The sequence below is a fragment of the Nelusetta ayraudi genome, unplaced genomic scaffold, assembly GCF_046127955.1.
Source record: "Nelusetta ayraudi isolate G7.1 ecotype Tasmania unplaced genomic scaffold, CSIRO-AGI_Nayr_v1 ptg000059l, whole genome shotgun sequence".
Classification (NCBI taxonomy): domain Eukaryota; kingdom Metazoa; phylum Chordata; class Actinopteri; order Tetraodontiformes; family Monacanthidae; genus Nelusetta; species Nelusetta ayraudi.
This window is the reverse complement of record NW_027466109.1, coordinates 4,330,122-4,346,317: the sequence shown is the minus strand read 5'-3', so window position 1 is coordinate 4,346,317 and position 16,196 is coordinate 4,330,122. Positions and strand designations below refer to the sequence as shown.

Sequence of the window (16,196 nt, the reverse complement as noted above, 5' to 3'; positions counted from 1 at the left end):
GCCACTTTGGGCTCAACTATTGACTTTCGGGAGAGGGGAGACTTGTGCTGTCTTTCTTTAAATGTCATATTCAAACTAATATTTGGGATTTTTTATACATAAATGGTCAACAATCGCATAATTACTCTTCAAACTTCTTCAAATATTTGACAGGACCCAACGGCTGTTTTTGTAAAGATTTAACAATAAACCTTCGCGTCACCCACCTCCCGTTCTGGTTCCGCCTCTTACCGGAAGAGCCCGTGTTTACAGCGCAGCCTAACTCCGCGTTAGCATGGTTGTTTTGACAAGGCGACTGAAAATCTGTCTCCTACGCAATTTCTATTGGCAGTGATGCAACTCTTGTAAAATTAAAAATTCCCCGATATTACGATCACTATGGACATTTCGGCTATCCACGGGAGCCTGTTAGGGGCGCAATGACATGTTGGCTAATGTAGCGCCGAGGTTGACCAACCAGGGCAGCTAACACAGCAACTAACCGGGAGTCAGCAGCCGCACGCCTGAGCACAGCGGGGCAGGTGTGTACACAGGTGTAATGACTGGCCGCCTTGCTTCGACCCCAGCACTTTTACAGTTGACGTTTAAAGCACCTTCAACTGTCCTCTGTGTCCAGAAACCAAGGCGGTGGCGATGGGTGCGGAGAGCAGCGCGTTGCGGAGCTGCACCCTGGAGGAGCCGCCGCTGACGCTGCCCTCCGGACTCACCATGTACTCGGCGGTTCTCAAGGATGGAAAGTCCGCGTCCGTGTTTGTTCACAAGCGCGGGAATGAGGACAAAGTCAACAAAGCCGCTAAGGTTGTTAAAAGAAAGAAAGAAAGGAACTTCAATCACGCATCTTTGACATGTCATGTGGTGCCATCTAGTTGTAACCCACCTTAAATTGTCATTCAAGGCAGATGACGTTGACTATGTGAACTTTAACATCTGCTGATATCTTTTTCTCTTGAGCATTTTTTAAAAAAAAAAAATGCACAGCTACGTCAGCATGGTGTGAATATTTTTATGCAAAAAAGGGATTACGTGTATGTGTTTATCTGTTTGTTTGTTTTCTCCAGCACTTGAAGACCTTACGGCACCCATGTCTGCTGCGCTTCCTGTCCTGCTCCGTGCAGGACGGTGACATCCACCTGGTGACGGAGCGGGTGCAACCCTTGGAACTGCTGCTGGCCACGCTCTCCCCTGAAGAGATCTGTGCTGGGATCTACGACCTCTTACTAGCGTTAGTCTTCCTGCACGAGAGGGTGAGCATAGAGGATAACCTAATACATTTATAATACTATATATACTATATTAATATAATTAATAATACCATTTTTTTGTTGTTCTTTAACTGACCTCTTTTTCTCAACTACTAGGGCAAGTCGAGCCACAACAACGTCTGCATCTCGTCTGTGTTTGTCAGCGAAGACGGTCATTGGAAACTTGGTGGAATGGAGACTGTCTGCAAGTTTTCTGAAGCGACACCTGAGGTAAAAAAAAAAAAAAAAATCTAGAGTTGAGATGCTTCGGCTTCACTCTGTTGTAGAGCGCTCCGAACACTCAGAATGCTGCTTCTTTTATTTTTCCTCAAGTTTCTCGGAGGCATTCAGAGTGTGAGAGAGGCCAGCTGTGTTCCTCCTGAGGAGCAGGTAAGCGATCACCCGAAGAATGTGTGCGACTTTTTTTATGTTCCCCTGCAGCTGATGGAACTTGTCGTTGACAGGACGAAGGGTTCAAAATGCTTCCAGAGAAGAATGCTCACTCGCGGGACTGTTACTCTTTTGGCATTCTGATGAAGATGCTCATCTCTTACTTGAATGATTATGGTGAGTGGAGTGATGGCTTTGTTCTGTACATTTGCCTCATGGGTTGCATTGCACACTCTTACAGCGTTTTCCTTGGGTTTCTTGCTCATCCGTCCTCTCTGTTGTCCCCAGTGTCACAAGACCTGTCTGACAGCTTGAAGAAAACACTACAGGCAGGCCTGCTGAACTCTGACCCCGCCTCTCGACCTCCACTAAGCTCCCTGCTGACTCATGACTTTTTCAGGTGAGCGGGGTCATGTTCTTGTGCACTTTTTAATTAGTCGTGGCACCTTGACCACGAAGCAGATTTGCGCTCAGTGTTGGTGGTAGCATTACGCCGATTTTATTTGTGTCATTTAAATATTATATATAACGGAAGAAATATATAATAAATACATTTTATTTAATAGTACCTTTCCAAAATCCTCAAGGACAAATTTAATTATATTTATGCATTTTTTCCAGCAGTCCTTCCCGCATTAGGAAGCAGTAGCAGTGCTGCTTTTAGCTCGGATCATTTCCTTAAATTCTTCCTACTGCCACTGAATTTCCCGAAAGGGACTCCTAAACTATTATGATTGTGTTGTTTGCCATTGATCTGATGCTGTCCAAACCGCCACTTTAATGTGCCTGTGCTGTTAACTTGGCCTAACACGGGTTGATAATCAGCATCATAGGACCGCCTATTATGAATGAGGATGTTGGCGTTAACTGAAGCCAACTCATTGCCCAAGTACTTCCTTTGTGACGCCACTATGTTGTAAACACTATGTATCTTCCTTTCATTAGGAACGACTTCCTAGAAGTGATGAACTTTCTGAAGAGCCTGACCCTAAAGACGGAAGAAGAGAAGAATGAGTTCTTTAAGTAAGGAAGGTTTTTCTCTCTTTTTGGATTCTTTTTTGATCACTTAGTATTTTTTATGGATGTTGCATGTTTTTACTTTTTTTTTTTATTCCAAGGTTTCTTCTAGACCGGGTCCAGAGCCTCCCTGAAGAGCCGATGGCTGCTCGCCTTGTCCCAAAACTCCTCAACTCCCTAGTGTTTGCAGAGCCAATGGCTGTTAAGAGCTTCTTGCCACATCTTCTGAGGCCAAAAAAAGGTTTGACCAATTGTCTTTTCGCTAATCATGGCTTTGACTTTAAAATCCCAGATACGTTACATTGCAAACGGTGTCCCTACTTTGTGAATCCTTAATTGCAGTTGATCGTGTGCTCTCTGCTCTTTCCTGTGTACAGACGCTGGTAGTGATGGTTGCAGTGAAGAATGCCTGCTGTCTGTGCCCCTCTACCGGAAACATGTGATCCCTCAGCTTCTCAAGCTCTTTAAGGTCAACGAGGAACACGTCCGAATCGTGCTGCTTGGACATCTTCCAATCTATGCCGAGTTCTTCTCCCACGATGAGCTTAAAAACCAGATCCTACCTCAGGTGGAGTGATGTCATCGCATCACACTGATTTAATGTCCCTTTCTCTGCCAAAGAAATGCATTCAAACTAGAGGAGTGGTGGTTTTCCATTGCATTGAAAGGCTTATTTTCCACTCCGGATGAACATGATGTAATATAGTGACTGTATTGCATCATGTTTGTTTTATTTGTGGCTGCAGGTTTTATTAGGAATGAGAGACACCAACGACTCCCTGGTGGCCATGACGTTGCAGAGTCTGGCAGTGCTGGTGCCCCTACTGGGAGCTCAGGTGGTGGTTGGTGGGGAGAGAAGCAAAGTCTTCAAACGCACCACACCGAATTTCACCAAGTCCACTGAGGTCACCCCAGACAGTAAGCATTCATGATCCGACTCCAACTGTACATAATAATCTGAGGAAACTACAGATTCAAATCTGGACCTGTAATGTTTTATTTCATCTCTCTAGCTTCACCCATCCATGTAGTTGGGGGAAGCCACCCTCAGCTGGTCCAGCCGTCTAAAGTCTTAAGTCTGTTGCCCAGACCGTCAGGCAACGAGGGCCTGGTCCTGACCCACTTGAGTGCCATGGATGACAAGCACGGTCACCCCATTGCCTCTGAGCCAGGTATGAATCCACTGCTAGTTTCTGCCTGCGTGATTGTGTCTCCATCTCAACCCATCTATTTTTGGCCCGTTGCAGATGTCAGTAGACAGATGTCTCTCCCTTTGAACGGCTTCAGCCCGAGTGACGAGCCGCAGCCGCCGTCGTACAGCCCGCAGCCGGCGGACAGCCCGGTCGAAGAATGGCCCGACTGGAGCGGCCCTGATGGGGACGAGAACCGAGACAGACAGTCTGTGCAGATCCACATTCAGACTTCAGACCGGGCTCAGCCTCCCAGCAGCGGATTGGCCCAGCGGTCCCACACAAACATGGCGGAGGAGCCGTGGGACGACTTTGAAGACACTGAGCCCACGTCGGATCTCTCCCCAACCGCTCATATAACAGACCGGGTTCTAGTCGCACCACCCAGAGGGGGCGCCGCCACACCAGTTCAACAAGCTCCAGGCACGCTTCGATCTACTCAGTCAAAACCTCTAAAACTGACGTCGTCGTCGCCGCAGCCGTCAGAGGAGAAGAGCGCCGGCCCGTTCGCGGACGGTTGGGCGCAGGAGGAGAAAGCGGCAGAAAAGTCAAGCAAACCGACAAACTCAAAGCCAAAGACGGCCATGCCACAGTGGAACGGCGGGACGGAGGGTCTGGGGGAGGAGTTCACCATTAAGGTGAAGAAGAAGGTGGAGCAGGACCCGGAGCTGGACTTGTTTGCGGACATGGTGCCGGACATAAAGCTGTCCTCGCCGGCTCTGCTGCCAACAAACGAGGCCGGCGCGAATGAGGAAAGTGTGTCTGCAGCCTCGGCAGAAGTGGCCAAACGTCTGCAGGTCGACACGGCCGTCGATACTGCAACCCTCACTGCCAAGTTCGCAGCTGCCGACCTGCCTGGGGTGAGTGTCTGCTGCTGGTTTGTAGCATGTAGCGGCAGTAAATGCAACAACCCACAATTCTCCAAAAAGACATAAAGCACTTAATGCAAAAGGGCAAATGCTCTCCACACACACAGAGTTAATTCCTCAATCTGTATTTTGCAAGATTTTCACATTTAAATGTCTTACCATGTTCAAACTGAAGTAATTTCCTTCTTTTCTTCTCTGGTAGGCGGAAACAGATGGCTGGGGTGACGAAGATGACCTCAACTGGGAGGATGAGAGCGCTTGGTGATGGCAGTAGATGCATCGGCTTCCTCTGGAGTGGATTCAATCACTGATGATTCTTTTTCTTTTTTTGGTTGGTTGTTTTTTGCTGTTTTAAATCAGCACCCTGGAGAACAATGATGGGACACTTTTTTTTTCTTCAGTACAAATTTGTGAAACTGAAATCATTTCTTCATCTGTGGGGATTAGGAGCCAATCTTAAAGTGCCGAACTGGGTACATATGAAGTAACTTTTTTTCCAACTGAAATTAATCACCTCGAGACGGCAAGACTTTTAATTTAGAGGTGAACGTCATCTTACTTTATGTGCCAACTGCAGGAGTTGCACAAGGACCTTAGTAAACTGTCAGTGTCAGGGTTTATTTACGGACTTGCACTTGAAAGAATGTGAACTGGCTGGAGATGAAATAACTTATTAGAGGCTATTGGTTTGCTGAAGTAAAGATGCTACTGTCTTCTCAGATTTACATGACAGGGTGTTTGCACATGTTGAGGTTTTTGGAAATTAGTTTTGTTGATGTGTTGTTGTTTTTTTTAAGAAGCTGATACAGAGTCTATCCATTCTCAATAATTCATAAATAATTAAAACAATAAGCCAACGGAGTGATAACTTGCATCGAAACATTTAATTAAGAAGTGACATCCGTATAAAAATAATAATATATTGGAGCTGAAAGCTAGCTTTTATGCCTTGCTTTACTAATGTGGTCTATGATGTTCTGCAGTTCCTGTAGTCTGGATTGCAGCCATGGTGGAGCTGCTGCAGGGTTAGTTTTCCCCTCAGCGAGAGCCTGAATGGCCTTCAGAGCGCCCTCTGCTGTCTGGAGGTAGCGACTGTACTCCTCCTCTGCGCTGGTCTCCTGTCGCGCTCGCTTCGGGCACGGCTGGAAGGAAGAAACAGTCACAGGGGGAATATTTTCATGAATTAAAAATCCCCTCAAACACATGATTACATTTTACAAAAGACTTGACTTACACAGCAAGATGTATGTCAAAGCATTCCCAAGTGAGACTGGGGAAATGCAACAAGTCTAAATATATTTTAAGAGCTTTTATTCACATTGATTCCTCCCTCCTAGTCTTGAAACATTTTTAGTCACAGCCTTGGAACTGTTGTGCTATGTAGATGCACCACCTGAACACTAGGAGGCAGTGTTGTACTGGCAAGAGGACACTGAGAATGAGACGAAAGCATGTAGAAGCGTTTTCTACAGATGCCATGCAGGAAGATGTTAATTATCTCGGTGAAATCACAAACCTCTGGATCCGCTGCAGTGATTTCCACCTCTTCTTTCAAAACGCTCTCTTTCTGGTTCTCCAGCTTCTCGCTGTGTTCCTCGATAAGCGCTGCCTCCTGTTTGATCCTCTGCAGCCGCAGCTCCACCTCTTCCGCTGCATTCACCGTCTGCAAAAAGAAAAGCACCACAACTGTTGAGGTCACAGGTTAGCCGTTTTTCAATAATCAGACCCCCCAGTCGCCGATTACCTTGCTGAGATAGGCGACCACCTTTGTCTTGGTTTCCTCATCGCATAAACTCTGAGAAATGACCTCTTCGTGGTTTGTGACCTCAAATACAAAAACAGCACAGGGAGGTTGAAGCAAAGACTGGAGACCGGGATTCTAAACATTTATAACAGCTGTTAAGGACCTGTTGTACCTCTGCAAACTGGGAAAAGGCCTCCAGTGCGTGTTGGTGCAGCAGCCAGGATCTTTCCTTCAGCAGAACTCCAAACAGGCTGCTTAGTCTCGCCACGATTTGACTCTAAATAAATAGCAGCAAACGATGGGATGCACCGAGCACATTTTGCCAAAACATTACCATCAAAACTGTTACGATGGCATTTTTTTGTCGCAAAAAACTGACTAGATATTCAAACAACAAAATTTACACACAGACTACATGATAGTTCAGAGCAGCTGTCCCATCAAACACCAGTAGAGTAGAGTCTTTGAGCGACAACTTGAGAGAAATGCAAAGAGGTGAGAGATCAGGTTTGACTACCTGATTCTCTGGAGGAATAAAGATCTTCCCGAGGGAGGAGAGGAACTCCAGAGCAGCCAGCAGCAGCTCAGGCTCGGCGCACTGCTGGGACAGCAGAGTGTCCACACACGACAGAGCCTGGGAAACACATCCACAATGAATGCAAGTATTTGAGGTGAGGTGATTTTCTTGAAAGAGAAATGCTTCCTGTGTACCTGAAAAATCACTTGCTGCTCCATATCTTTTACGAAAACCGCAGATAACGACAGGAGCAGCTGCAGGGTGCGGCGCAGCACATGGTGGCTCCTCACCTGTTGGTGGCGGCGGTGAAAAGGTTACTTTTGCTCAACACCGGGGTGCGTTTGTGGTCATTAATCGACTCTCACCTGGTCGGGACACATTCGTGACCAGAGCTGCGTGATTGTCTTCACTGCAGTCGACGCACACGGTTCCTCAGGCGAAGACTGACCTCGGACCACCGCCAGGAGGGATAAGAGCGCCTCGTTCTGGACAGAGGAAGCAATTTTCCCCGTGTTTGCTCATCAAGACAATTATCTTGTCAGCTTATTTAGCCAACCCATTGATAAAAGTGCAAAAATGGGGCAGGATTAAATCTGAGGTGGCGCTCACCAGCTTCTTCACTCCCCCAAGTTTGTGGCCGTCGCCCTGCCAGTCACTCAGGGCTTTGTCAGACATGCTGACCACGTCCTTCTCCACACGGCGGCGAGCATCTTGTGACAGGGCTCTCAGCAGGACGTGCTGCCACACCTGAAGGTTTTCCACCTCGGAAGGTGGGTAACATGACACCAGCTCCATCTGTAAACGAGGTGAAATCGCCAATAAAATTGGTTTTGTGGAGTAACGGCGCACACACTGCCCCCTGCAGCTTGTTTCATCAGACAACTGATCACTGTAATCATCCATCTTTAATTTGTATACTTGACATTCACAGAGATCTACCTAACAAGAGCTAATTTAGGTTAGAAACAGGTCAAATGTCTATCGGGTGTCTGACCTGGTGGTTTGGCGTCATGAGGAACACCATGCGTTTGAGCAGCAGGCCAAGATGGAGCAACTGGTAACACTCGGCGGCGCAAGCTTTCACCTAGAGCACAGGATATGACGCAGGGTGAGAAGGATCAGAGGGAGGGAAAAAATCACTGTGGCATCGTGGCAGGAGGCAGCTCAGAGAACTGCTGGAGAGAACTGTGTGTGAAGACAAGCAGGATCAGAAACAATCTGATGAGGGAACGTCTCTGACAAGGAAGCCGATAACACCAATTGTCACCTCTGCTGGGGTGCCAAAATAAACAGGACCACATACTAATATAGACCCACGGAGAGATTAAGGGGATTTCGAGTTATTTTGGACAGTGCGAAGGCGGAAGTCCAGAACACAGAGACATTTTGTGATGGTAAAGTCAAGATACGTCCCAGGTGGAATACACCCCGTAAACAATGTCTTCAAAACACAGGCCTGCATTCTAAAATACAGTACACACACAGCAATGAGGGTACCCAAAACGCAATTTAGTGTGACTTTTTACTCTCATCTTCACCCACCAGCTGAGCGATGAGGAGCACATGATGAAAACAAAGTTCAGCCGTTCCGTACCTGTGAGCAGGAATGAAAATATGAGCTGTGCAAAAAAAACAAAGGCAGCGAAACTGTGTAAAAGAAAGGTGCACTTTGATTATTAGAACATTTTCTTAAACCACATGCACTTCTCACCGTGCTGTAAAACCCCACACATCTGCTGCCAGCAGAGCCGTCGGTGTGTCTGCTCCCAGCACTACGGCAATCAAACAATGCTCCTGGAAATGAGAGAGAGGGAGGGAGGGAAGGAGGAAAAAGTTGGCAAATAAACCCAACTACCAAAGAAATCAACCAGACAAGAGTAAATGAAAGTAAAACACAGGGTTGAGGTCAGCGGCTGGTGACGGGAAGCTCTGCACTAGCACAGTGGAAAACATCCAAAAAGGAAAATAAACACATTTCTCAGGTTACGCCTTATTCTTTTATATCTTGCTTTAACATCTGTGAAAGTCTACCTATTAAAATCCAGCCTAAGTGTGTTATTGCACTGTAAATACGCCAGAAATAACAAGGTACATTTCTCTAAACACTTTCCAGCTTAAATAAACTCATACAACGACCTCCAACCCCAGCATGTTGTTGGCTCGGGACCGAGAAAGCACCAGTTTTCATTTGTGCTGAAGTAAATAAAAGAAAATTTCTGATGCCCGCCTTGATATTTAGTAAACAATTTTACAGGTTTGAGATCGAGACACGTGGAGAACAAACACGTCTTAAATCAGCATGACCACATATTACCAAAGGAGGAATCAAACTCTGTCCTACTACAAATCATACAAGACAACTGACTGCATCAAATATGTCCAAGTTTCACTCGCTGGTGAACCACCACAAGAATTTGATACGTGCAGCAGGGTTCAGATTAAGGAGGCATACTGGTGGACACCTACCAGCGTGGGCAGGTACGCAGAAGGGAGTGTAGCAACACTGGCACAAAGGTGCACGCACACATGGTGGTGCAGCGTGATCTGGACCTGGGCCTGACCTTTCATCATCACCCCTGGCAGCAGCACTGGGACACTCCGCTCAGTGTGGCACCGCCTAAAACTGGTGAACAGAGCCCGGAAGAGAGGGAGCCTGGAGACAAAGCACAAAGGACGCGATACTGAAAAATAATGTCAAGTTTTAAAATGAAAGATTGCACAGGCCCACTTCATGAATCCTCATCTTTCTAATCAGTTTGTGATTAACACATCTGACTTAAAGCCAAAATAAAAAAAAAGAAGAAGTTTAGCAACAGTGATGCAGCAACTTATTTACTACCTGGGTGTCTCTTCAGGAAACTGGCTGCCGGCATACCACAGCTGCAGCACCTCCTCTGGTTGGGAGGCCAGCTGATCCAAGACATTCACCAACAGAAGACACTGGGGAAGCTCATGTTCTGGACTTAAGCCTGCAGAAAATAAGCATGTGTATATAAAGCATAATACCAACCTTATTTTAAAATGTAATTGGCTGCCATTTGTCCAAAGGCACACGTTTAGCAACAGCAACAAAAAAAAAATAGTGACATCCCTCAATAATCACACAGTTGATGGAGATACAAGAACCCAGACTTTAACTCACGCTGATCCTGCTGGAGGACAGCTTCAGCAAAGGTGCGTAAAGGCAACAGCTGGAGCAGGAGAGCATCCATTGGGACCAGAGCGGCAGCTTTCAGCTCTTCAGACAGACCTGAAGGAAGTGCTGTAGCATGCAAGCTGGGAGGGAACTTACTGCAAGACATCAGCGTAAAATTCACAGTGCTCAGTTATTGTAAACTTTTATTTTAATTTGCAGCGATGGCCTTATGCATACCTGATGACTTGAAGGTAGAGTTGATGGAAGCAGCTGCAACACTTCGTCAGGAAAAATTTGAATTCCTGTTGAAATGATAACGAGGGATTACTTTCAACTTTCAACTGTTGTAGTGTTTTGAGTACAGAAGGAAAGGTGTAACTGGCGTAGAAGTTTTTTGTTTGCAAAATATCCCAAGTTACATACCTTTATGTAATGAACCAATGTGTTGGCAAAAAACCTGCACATCTTGGCAGTTTTCTGGAACAGCTTGTATTCCGTATTTTGTATTGAATCCTTTTAAATGACATAAGAGCATAAGTACAAAAAGCTCACAGATCAGTTCAGTCCTTGATTTTGCACCAACAAACTAATTTTACAGTTCTTAACCAGTCAGTCAACTATTTCTACAAAACCAAGGACACTATGTCTGCATATCTAGACTTAGAGCTTCCTTACCTGCAGGCCTGCATGTTTAATCTGCTCTGCAAGCTCTATGCAGCTATGAAAAGAGGTCACCAGGTTGTCACACAGGCTGCTAGTGATGTCACCATGATGTAGATGTTCCTCAACCAGCGACTGGTACTTCAAGCTTTGTCTGACAGGGTTATAAATATGAACAATAAAGTTTTTATTTTATTTTAATTAATTTTAATTAATTAGCTATGATAAAGACGTATGTGTTTATACAGCTATCCTGTGCTTGACCAGGCAAACAATTGATAGAGCCAAGGGTAATCAAGAGTTTCAACCGTGCATACCTAATTAGAAATTTCCATGTGTTTGCATGTAGTGCCATGTCCAGGTTGGAGATGATAAAGCAGATATCCAGCAGACTGTGAATCACTAAACGGGTAAGAAATAGAAAAGACGTTTAAGAACAAATAACTACCAAAATAGCAAAGGAAGATAAAATATAACTGCACGCAAAATCTTGCACCTGTGACAATATCAGAGATCTCTTCCTCTGAGGCACTGCTGTTGAGGGGCATTTTCTCGAGCAGCTCCAAGAGACCCTTCTGGAGGGTGTAAGCATCCTTAAAAAGGCCCTGCAGCAGGTCAGCCACCAGGGACAAACGGCCACAGTACACCACCTCGCTCTCCTGAGCACAAAAAGAATGTGGGTCTTTTTATCATCTCAGGTAATAAAAGACTTTGATAAAATGAAAAATGAAAACAAGAGTCTTTGTTGAAGGATGAAAAAAAGGCAAAGCCCTTCCCAACATCTTAATATTGCTTTATACATATGGACTCACCTTGCAGTGCCGAAAGGTTTCTTTCAGAATCCTCAAGACATAAGCTGGTAATGAGCGGACTGCGGCCAGATCAGGTGCCTCCTCAAATGAGCAAACATGGCGTACACAAGTGGACAGTGCATCAATTGTCTGCACCATTGCCTGAAATAGAGAACAGACCATCAGAACAAATGATAAAAAAATAAAATAAAATAAATACTTTAAAGTAGGCATACCATGGATGCATTAAAAAGGTAATACACTCATTGTAAATTTTAAAATGTTTTTGACCTGCAGAATGTTCCTTAGTAATGCACAAAGCTCAGTGTTTTGACTGGACAACCCTCCAACTTGGGCCAAGATTTCTTTTATCATGCTGTCAAACATGGCTGCCACCTGCACAAAGTCATAGACGAGATGAGACACATCTACTCAGAAAAAAGGGCTTTACACCTGGATTCAAACACATATGAAACAATGTACAAGATGTTAAATGTTAACGTTTGCCTTTAAAACTTATGGCACACTGTTATTCACGTGAGGACACAAATAATGAGTCAATAAGCAATAAGCATGATTAAATAAACAATGACTGGCATGATAAAATATGTTAAACATGTACTAGACATTTTTTACCTTAGGTAAGATCTTAGAAAAGCACTCCTTTTCCAGCTCTGACAAACTAATATGAGGGAGGAACATTTCCGTAATGATCTTCAGGATACCTACAGAGGCAATAAAGCTTGTTTTAGTTTTAGAACATTATCAGACGAGAAAGTACTGAAACTGACTCCAAAATAGCTGAAGTTAAATGACAAAACTTACGTATGTGATCGTCCCAGCTCTCTGACTCATTGTGCAAAGAGTTCAGGCAGTCAGGGAAAAACAAGCACATTTGGATGTGAAGTTACATATGCTCTGATAAACTAACACTTGCAACAAGTTGTTTATGATATGTATCTGATCATAGCCCCCAATTGTCAACATAATCCTCAAATATCTGCGTTGTAAAACTTTCCAAAACGCTCCCTTGACAGAATTCCCTGCAGATGGTACAACTCAGACTTAAAATGTCAGTCGTCTGTGAGGATATTGTAAGCTTAGGCAGGACGGACTTGAACTTCTGGCGGCAGGTTTCCTGACTCCACTGCACCACCTCATCCAGGAGAGAGGCGTTGGTCTGGGACATGATGGCAGCAGACAGCGACGACGGTCAGGACAGCTATTCAAACGAGAGAACGTTTCAGAACAATAATCCGAGATGAGTCAATCTATGACTCACCGGGTGCCATTGAGTTTAGAATGTCGCGTCGCCCAGAGCTAACAGTCTCCCAGACGTCTGGACTGCTCTGTAAAGACGCTAACGCTACTTAGCTCAACTTGTGTGTTTACGTTTTAGCAGGAAGGTTTAACGTTTAACGCTACCGAAGTCCTTACCATAAATGTCTCAACGTGTCCGCCTCTGCCGGGGAGAACAGCACGTGTTATTCTAACGATGTTTTTCTTATTATATCGGTGAAGAATATCATGTCTCGCGCCATCTTTCAAATACGGAAGTGACGTTAGAGAAGCTCTCCAGTTTTCTTTTTCTTGATTGGCTGAAATTGTACAGTCCAACCTGTCTGTCCAATGAAACGCAGTCAGGTTTTCATTGTGACGTTAGACGATCTGTCGTCTTTACTGATTTCTTGCGGAGTTAAAACCTATGTAAAGAACACTTCCGTCGTGTATTTGTCTTTTATTCACTCTTGACGCACACATAATCCATGCAGAAGTAAAATACTGCGTGTAGTTTCACATTTAAGTTCTTCACTAAATGTAAATGTACATTTATACATTGAAATATAATTGATCTAACTTTGTAGCAAACCACAAAACAATTAAAAAAAAAAAAAACTACTAATGAATATTTTTTTATCTCAAAATCATGCATTCATTTATGTTTATTAATGTTGTTGTAAAGAAAGATTTTGGATTTAAAAAAAATTAAAAGAGGTGTTAGAGGTAGAATAAAAGCCATGTTTGTGTGTCCTCATTTAAAGAATATGGCGTTTTCGTGATGATATGAAAGACAGCCACTTTGTAAAATCAGTGTTTGGGGAGTCATTATGTTGCTGATAAAAATCTGTTTTTCCTGTGCCTTTGATTCACAACAACATGAGGTGTTTTCTACAGGAAAGCACTTCTTTCTTGTTTAGAAAAACTGGAGCGATGCTTATCAGGAACTGAATGCAGTATGCATGTAGGCAGATCTGGTTTGCCATCACTCCTCTTGACATGCCTGGTATTTATTTCAGCTTGCATTGTCAGGCAAAGCATTTTTTTGTTTTAGGTGAAATCTCATCAATGCCTTACTGTAACCTGCATACTTTCCAAGCGTGTGTTCAAGCATGTGTCTCATACACCCTCTTCCATGCTGACCCTGTTTATAGAAAGGTTATCAGTTTGAAGGAAACCGCGTCCGGCTTTCCAGCGACTCCGGAAGGAAGATATCTTTTCCGCTTTCTGTTTTGTTTGCGGTGTAATCAACTCGCACTCACTGTTACAGCCTCAGCAAGACACGTGTGTGTAAGCAGGTCAGGATTAATGCTTTCTTTAGTGTTAACAGCTAATTTAGATCACAAAGGCTGCAGAGTTACACACCATGTTTCCTCCCACCATTACTCATTAGGCATTGTGAGCCACAAGCAAAATAAAAAATAGTACAAGAAGCTTGCCCTTAGTGAACCATTTTACAACTTTGATAGGTCAAAAAGGGGAAAGTCTGAACTATGACTAATTGCATGACTGTCATGTTCTGAATAAAGATTTCCCTAATAAAAGTTCATTTCTTAAGACAGCAAATTAGAACACTTGCTTAATTGCTGACATGACAAAGTAGAACATTGGCTTTTAATATGTATTGTACAAAAATAATAAAATAAACACAACATGGATTAGTAAAATGTTAATGACAGCAGAGAGCATCATTAGGTTGCCCATTATGTTTCTTATAGTTTAAGGCAATGTCAGAAAATGTAAGCATAAATAGATTTGTAATGCTTTATGTGGTTCTATGTGCCAACTATTCTAGCTCCATACCACTTTTCTTAGTTTCACTTGTTAGTCATTTTCCAAGTTACACCAGCTCTAAGACACACACACACACACACACACACACACACACACACACACACACACACACACACACACACACACACACACACACACAAAGAATGACTTTGATTGAGTGTTGCATTTTTTCTTAACAGTACACTACCAGTGAAAGTGTCTGGCAACACATGAAATCGCTCTTATCTTTCTGACTTTTTTTAGACGAGAAAATTTCCCCGACACGACCAGGATATGTCCAGCTGCCTCTCCTTTTCCTGTATGGACTTACCCCTTGGCACCTGGCCCTTAATTCTGTTAAAGTCGCTCACGCTACCGAGGAAATCAACTTTATCAGGTTTTCTTTGCTTCCGGTAGGAATTCAGTTATTTTTAACTTTTTTTTTTATAAAGAGTTTTTTCTGCTCGAATATACTCAGACACACAAATACAAAATTATGAAAGCAGAGTTTTGTCCTTTTTTCAGAAAAGTTGGTGAGGGCATTACTGAATGTTTTCCTTAAACTCAAAAATACATTTGAGACCAGATGATTTTCTGTTTATTTCTTGTCATCAGACCAGGTGATCTCATAGTCGCTGAAGGCAGTCTTCAACTTCTCTGAAGAAACCGCATGATCAGCCTTACCAAATGCCTGGAAGTGACAGGAATGCATTTAGTGTACGTTTAGGATTGTCGTTTAATATTATTTTATTTTTTCCAAAGCAGGCAAACTTACTGTCGATTCTCCGAAGACCCTGATTTTTTTCTCTTTACTGTTGTGCTCTATCTTTCCACCACCGAGACATTTACACTCCATCCCCAGGGCCGCTATGGCTGGGCTGACCTTCTCAAATATGTGATCTGTAATTAACATTAATTCAACGACACACGAAAAAGAAAAGAGGAAATCACACAGAGGCAGGATAATATAAAACAGCAACATCTGAAGCAATTATTCTTGCCATCTGCCATCAAAGCATGAGCAACCAAGAGAATCAAAGTGGACAAATTGCGTTCGTGGCATGTTGAGACAATTTGCCCAAAAGTAGCTGTTCAGTAAAGTGGGTCCGACTGACAGTAGCCGACCGACTGGTTCCGCTACTTAGTAGCCGCTTCTTGGTTTGCAACGTTTTTTTTTCTCTCTCTCTCTCTCTCTCTCTCTCTCTCTCTCTCTCTCTCTCTCTCTCTCTCTCTCTCTCTCGAGCAGAAGTCACGGACTTTGCGCGTCTTCCGTGCCAATCCACTTACTGTGATACTCTGCACTTTTGGTGCCTCGGACGATGTCTTTATTGGCATCGCCATCTTTCACATTTACTCTGAGCAGTATGTACTTAAAGGTTCCCTCTGGATCGATCTCGACGTCGGGTATTTTGGCCAGAGCGTCTGCCATGGTGAACGCAGCTTGACTGACAACACCGGAGACCCTCAGTGCTGTCAGGGGTCTACTGACGGCTACAAACATGGATGGTCCACTTTCATATTATGCCTTTACTTGGATTGGGACATCGACTTCCGCTCTTAAAGACATACGATCCTTCAACTGCAACTTCT

At 44.0% G+C, this 16,196-nt stretch overlaps 3 protein-coding genes across 4 annotated transcripts; 1 reads left to right on the top strand and 2 right to left on the bottom strand.

Moving 5' to 3' along the window:
• The first annotated feature begins 225 nt into the window (after nucleotides 1-225).
• Nucleotides 226-5,568, top strand: scyl3 (SCY1-like, kinase-like 3). Its single transcript, XM_076039586.1, has 14 exons — nucleotides 226-521; nucleotides 617-798; nucleotides 1,059-1,244; nucleotides 1,359-1,472; nucleotides 1,575-1,631; nucleotides 1,706-1,808; nucleotides 1,920-2,031; nucleotides 2,577-2,654; nucleotides 2,750-2,889; nucleotides 3,026-3,216; nucleotides 3,395-3,566; nucleotides 3,662-3,820; nucleotides 3,896-4,698; nucleotides 4,910-5,568. The coding sequence occupies exons 2-14, from the start codon at nucleotides 634-636 to the stop codon at nucleotides 4,970-4,972; spliced, it is 2,343 nt and encodes a 780-aa protein (XP_075895701.1). The 5' UTR covers nucleotides 226-521; nucleotides 617-633; the 3' UTR covers nucleotides 4,973-5,568.
• On the bottom strand, nucleotides 5,022-12,566 carry firrm (fignl1 interacting regulator of recombination and mitosis). Of its 2 annotated transcripts, XR_012928445.1 has the most exons (24): nucleotides 12,381-12,566; nucleotides 12,192-12,280; nucleotides 11,847-11,951; nucleotides 11,577-11,717; nucleotides 11,261-11,423; nucleotides 11,082-11,166; nucleotides 10,780-10,918; nucleotides 10,528-10,617; nucleotides 10,342-10,406; nucleotides 10,111-10,259; nucleotides 9,808-9,937; nucleotides 9,435-9,621; nucleotides 8,680-8,762; nucleotides 8,511-8,562; nucleotides 7,963-8,052; nucleotides 7,578-7,763; nucleotides 7,334-7,453; nucleotides 7,163-7,258; nucleotides 6,969-7,085; nucleotides 6,624-6,728; nucleotides 6,452-6,532; nucleotides 6,224-6,370; nucleotides 5,267-5,849; nucleotides 5,022-5,236 (listed from the first exon to the last, which is right to left on the bottom strand). XR_012928445.1 is itself a non-coding variant. In XM_076039585.1 (23 exons), exons 1-23 carry the CDS (start codon nucleotides 12,448-12,450, stop codon nucleotides 5,643-5,645), a joined length of 2,697 nt encoding a protein of 898 aa, XP_075895700.1. In that variant the 5' UTR covers nucleotides 12,451-12,566; the 3' UTR covers nucleotides 5,022-5,642. The 2 variants fall into 2 exon arrangements, 1 of the variants encoding a protein (XP_075895700.1); XM_076039585.1 differs by having other exon boundaries at nucleotides 5,022-5,849.
• A 2,624-nt stretch (nucleotides 12,567-15,190) lies between these two features.
• LOC142897343 (14 kDa phosphohistidine phosphatase) lies at nucleotides 15,191-16,153 on the bottom strand. Its single transcript, XM_076039589.1, has 3 exons — nucleotides 15,894-16,153; nucleotides 15,382-15,506; nucleotides 15,191-15,297 (listed from the first exon to the last, which is right to left on the bottom strand). Exons 1-3 carry the CDS (start codon nucleotides 16,105-16,107, stop codon nucleotides 15,205-15,207), a joined length of 432 nt encoding a protein of 143 aa, XP_075895704.1. The 5' UTR covers nucleotides 16,108-16,153; the 3' UTR covers nucleotides 15,191-15,204.
• Between the last annotated feature and the right edge of the window lie 43 nt (nucleotides 16,154-16,196).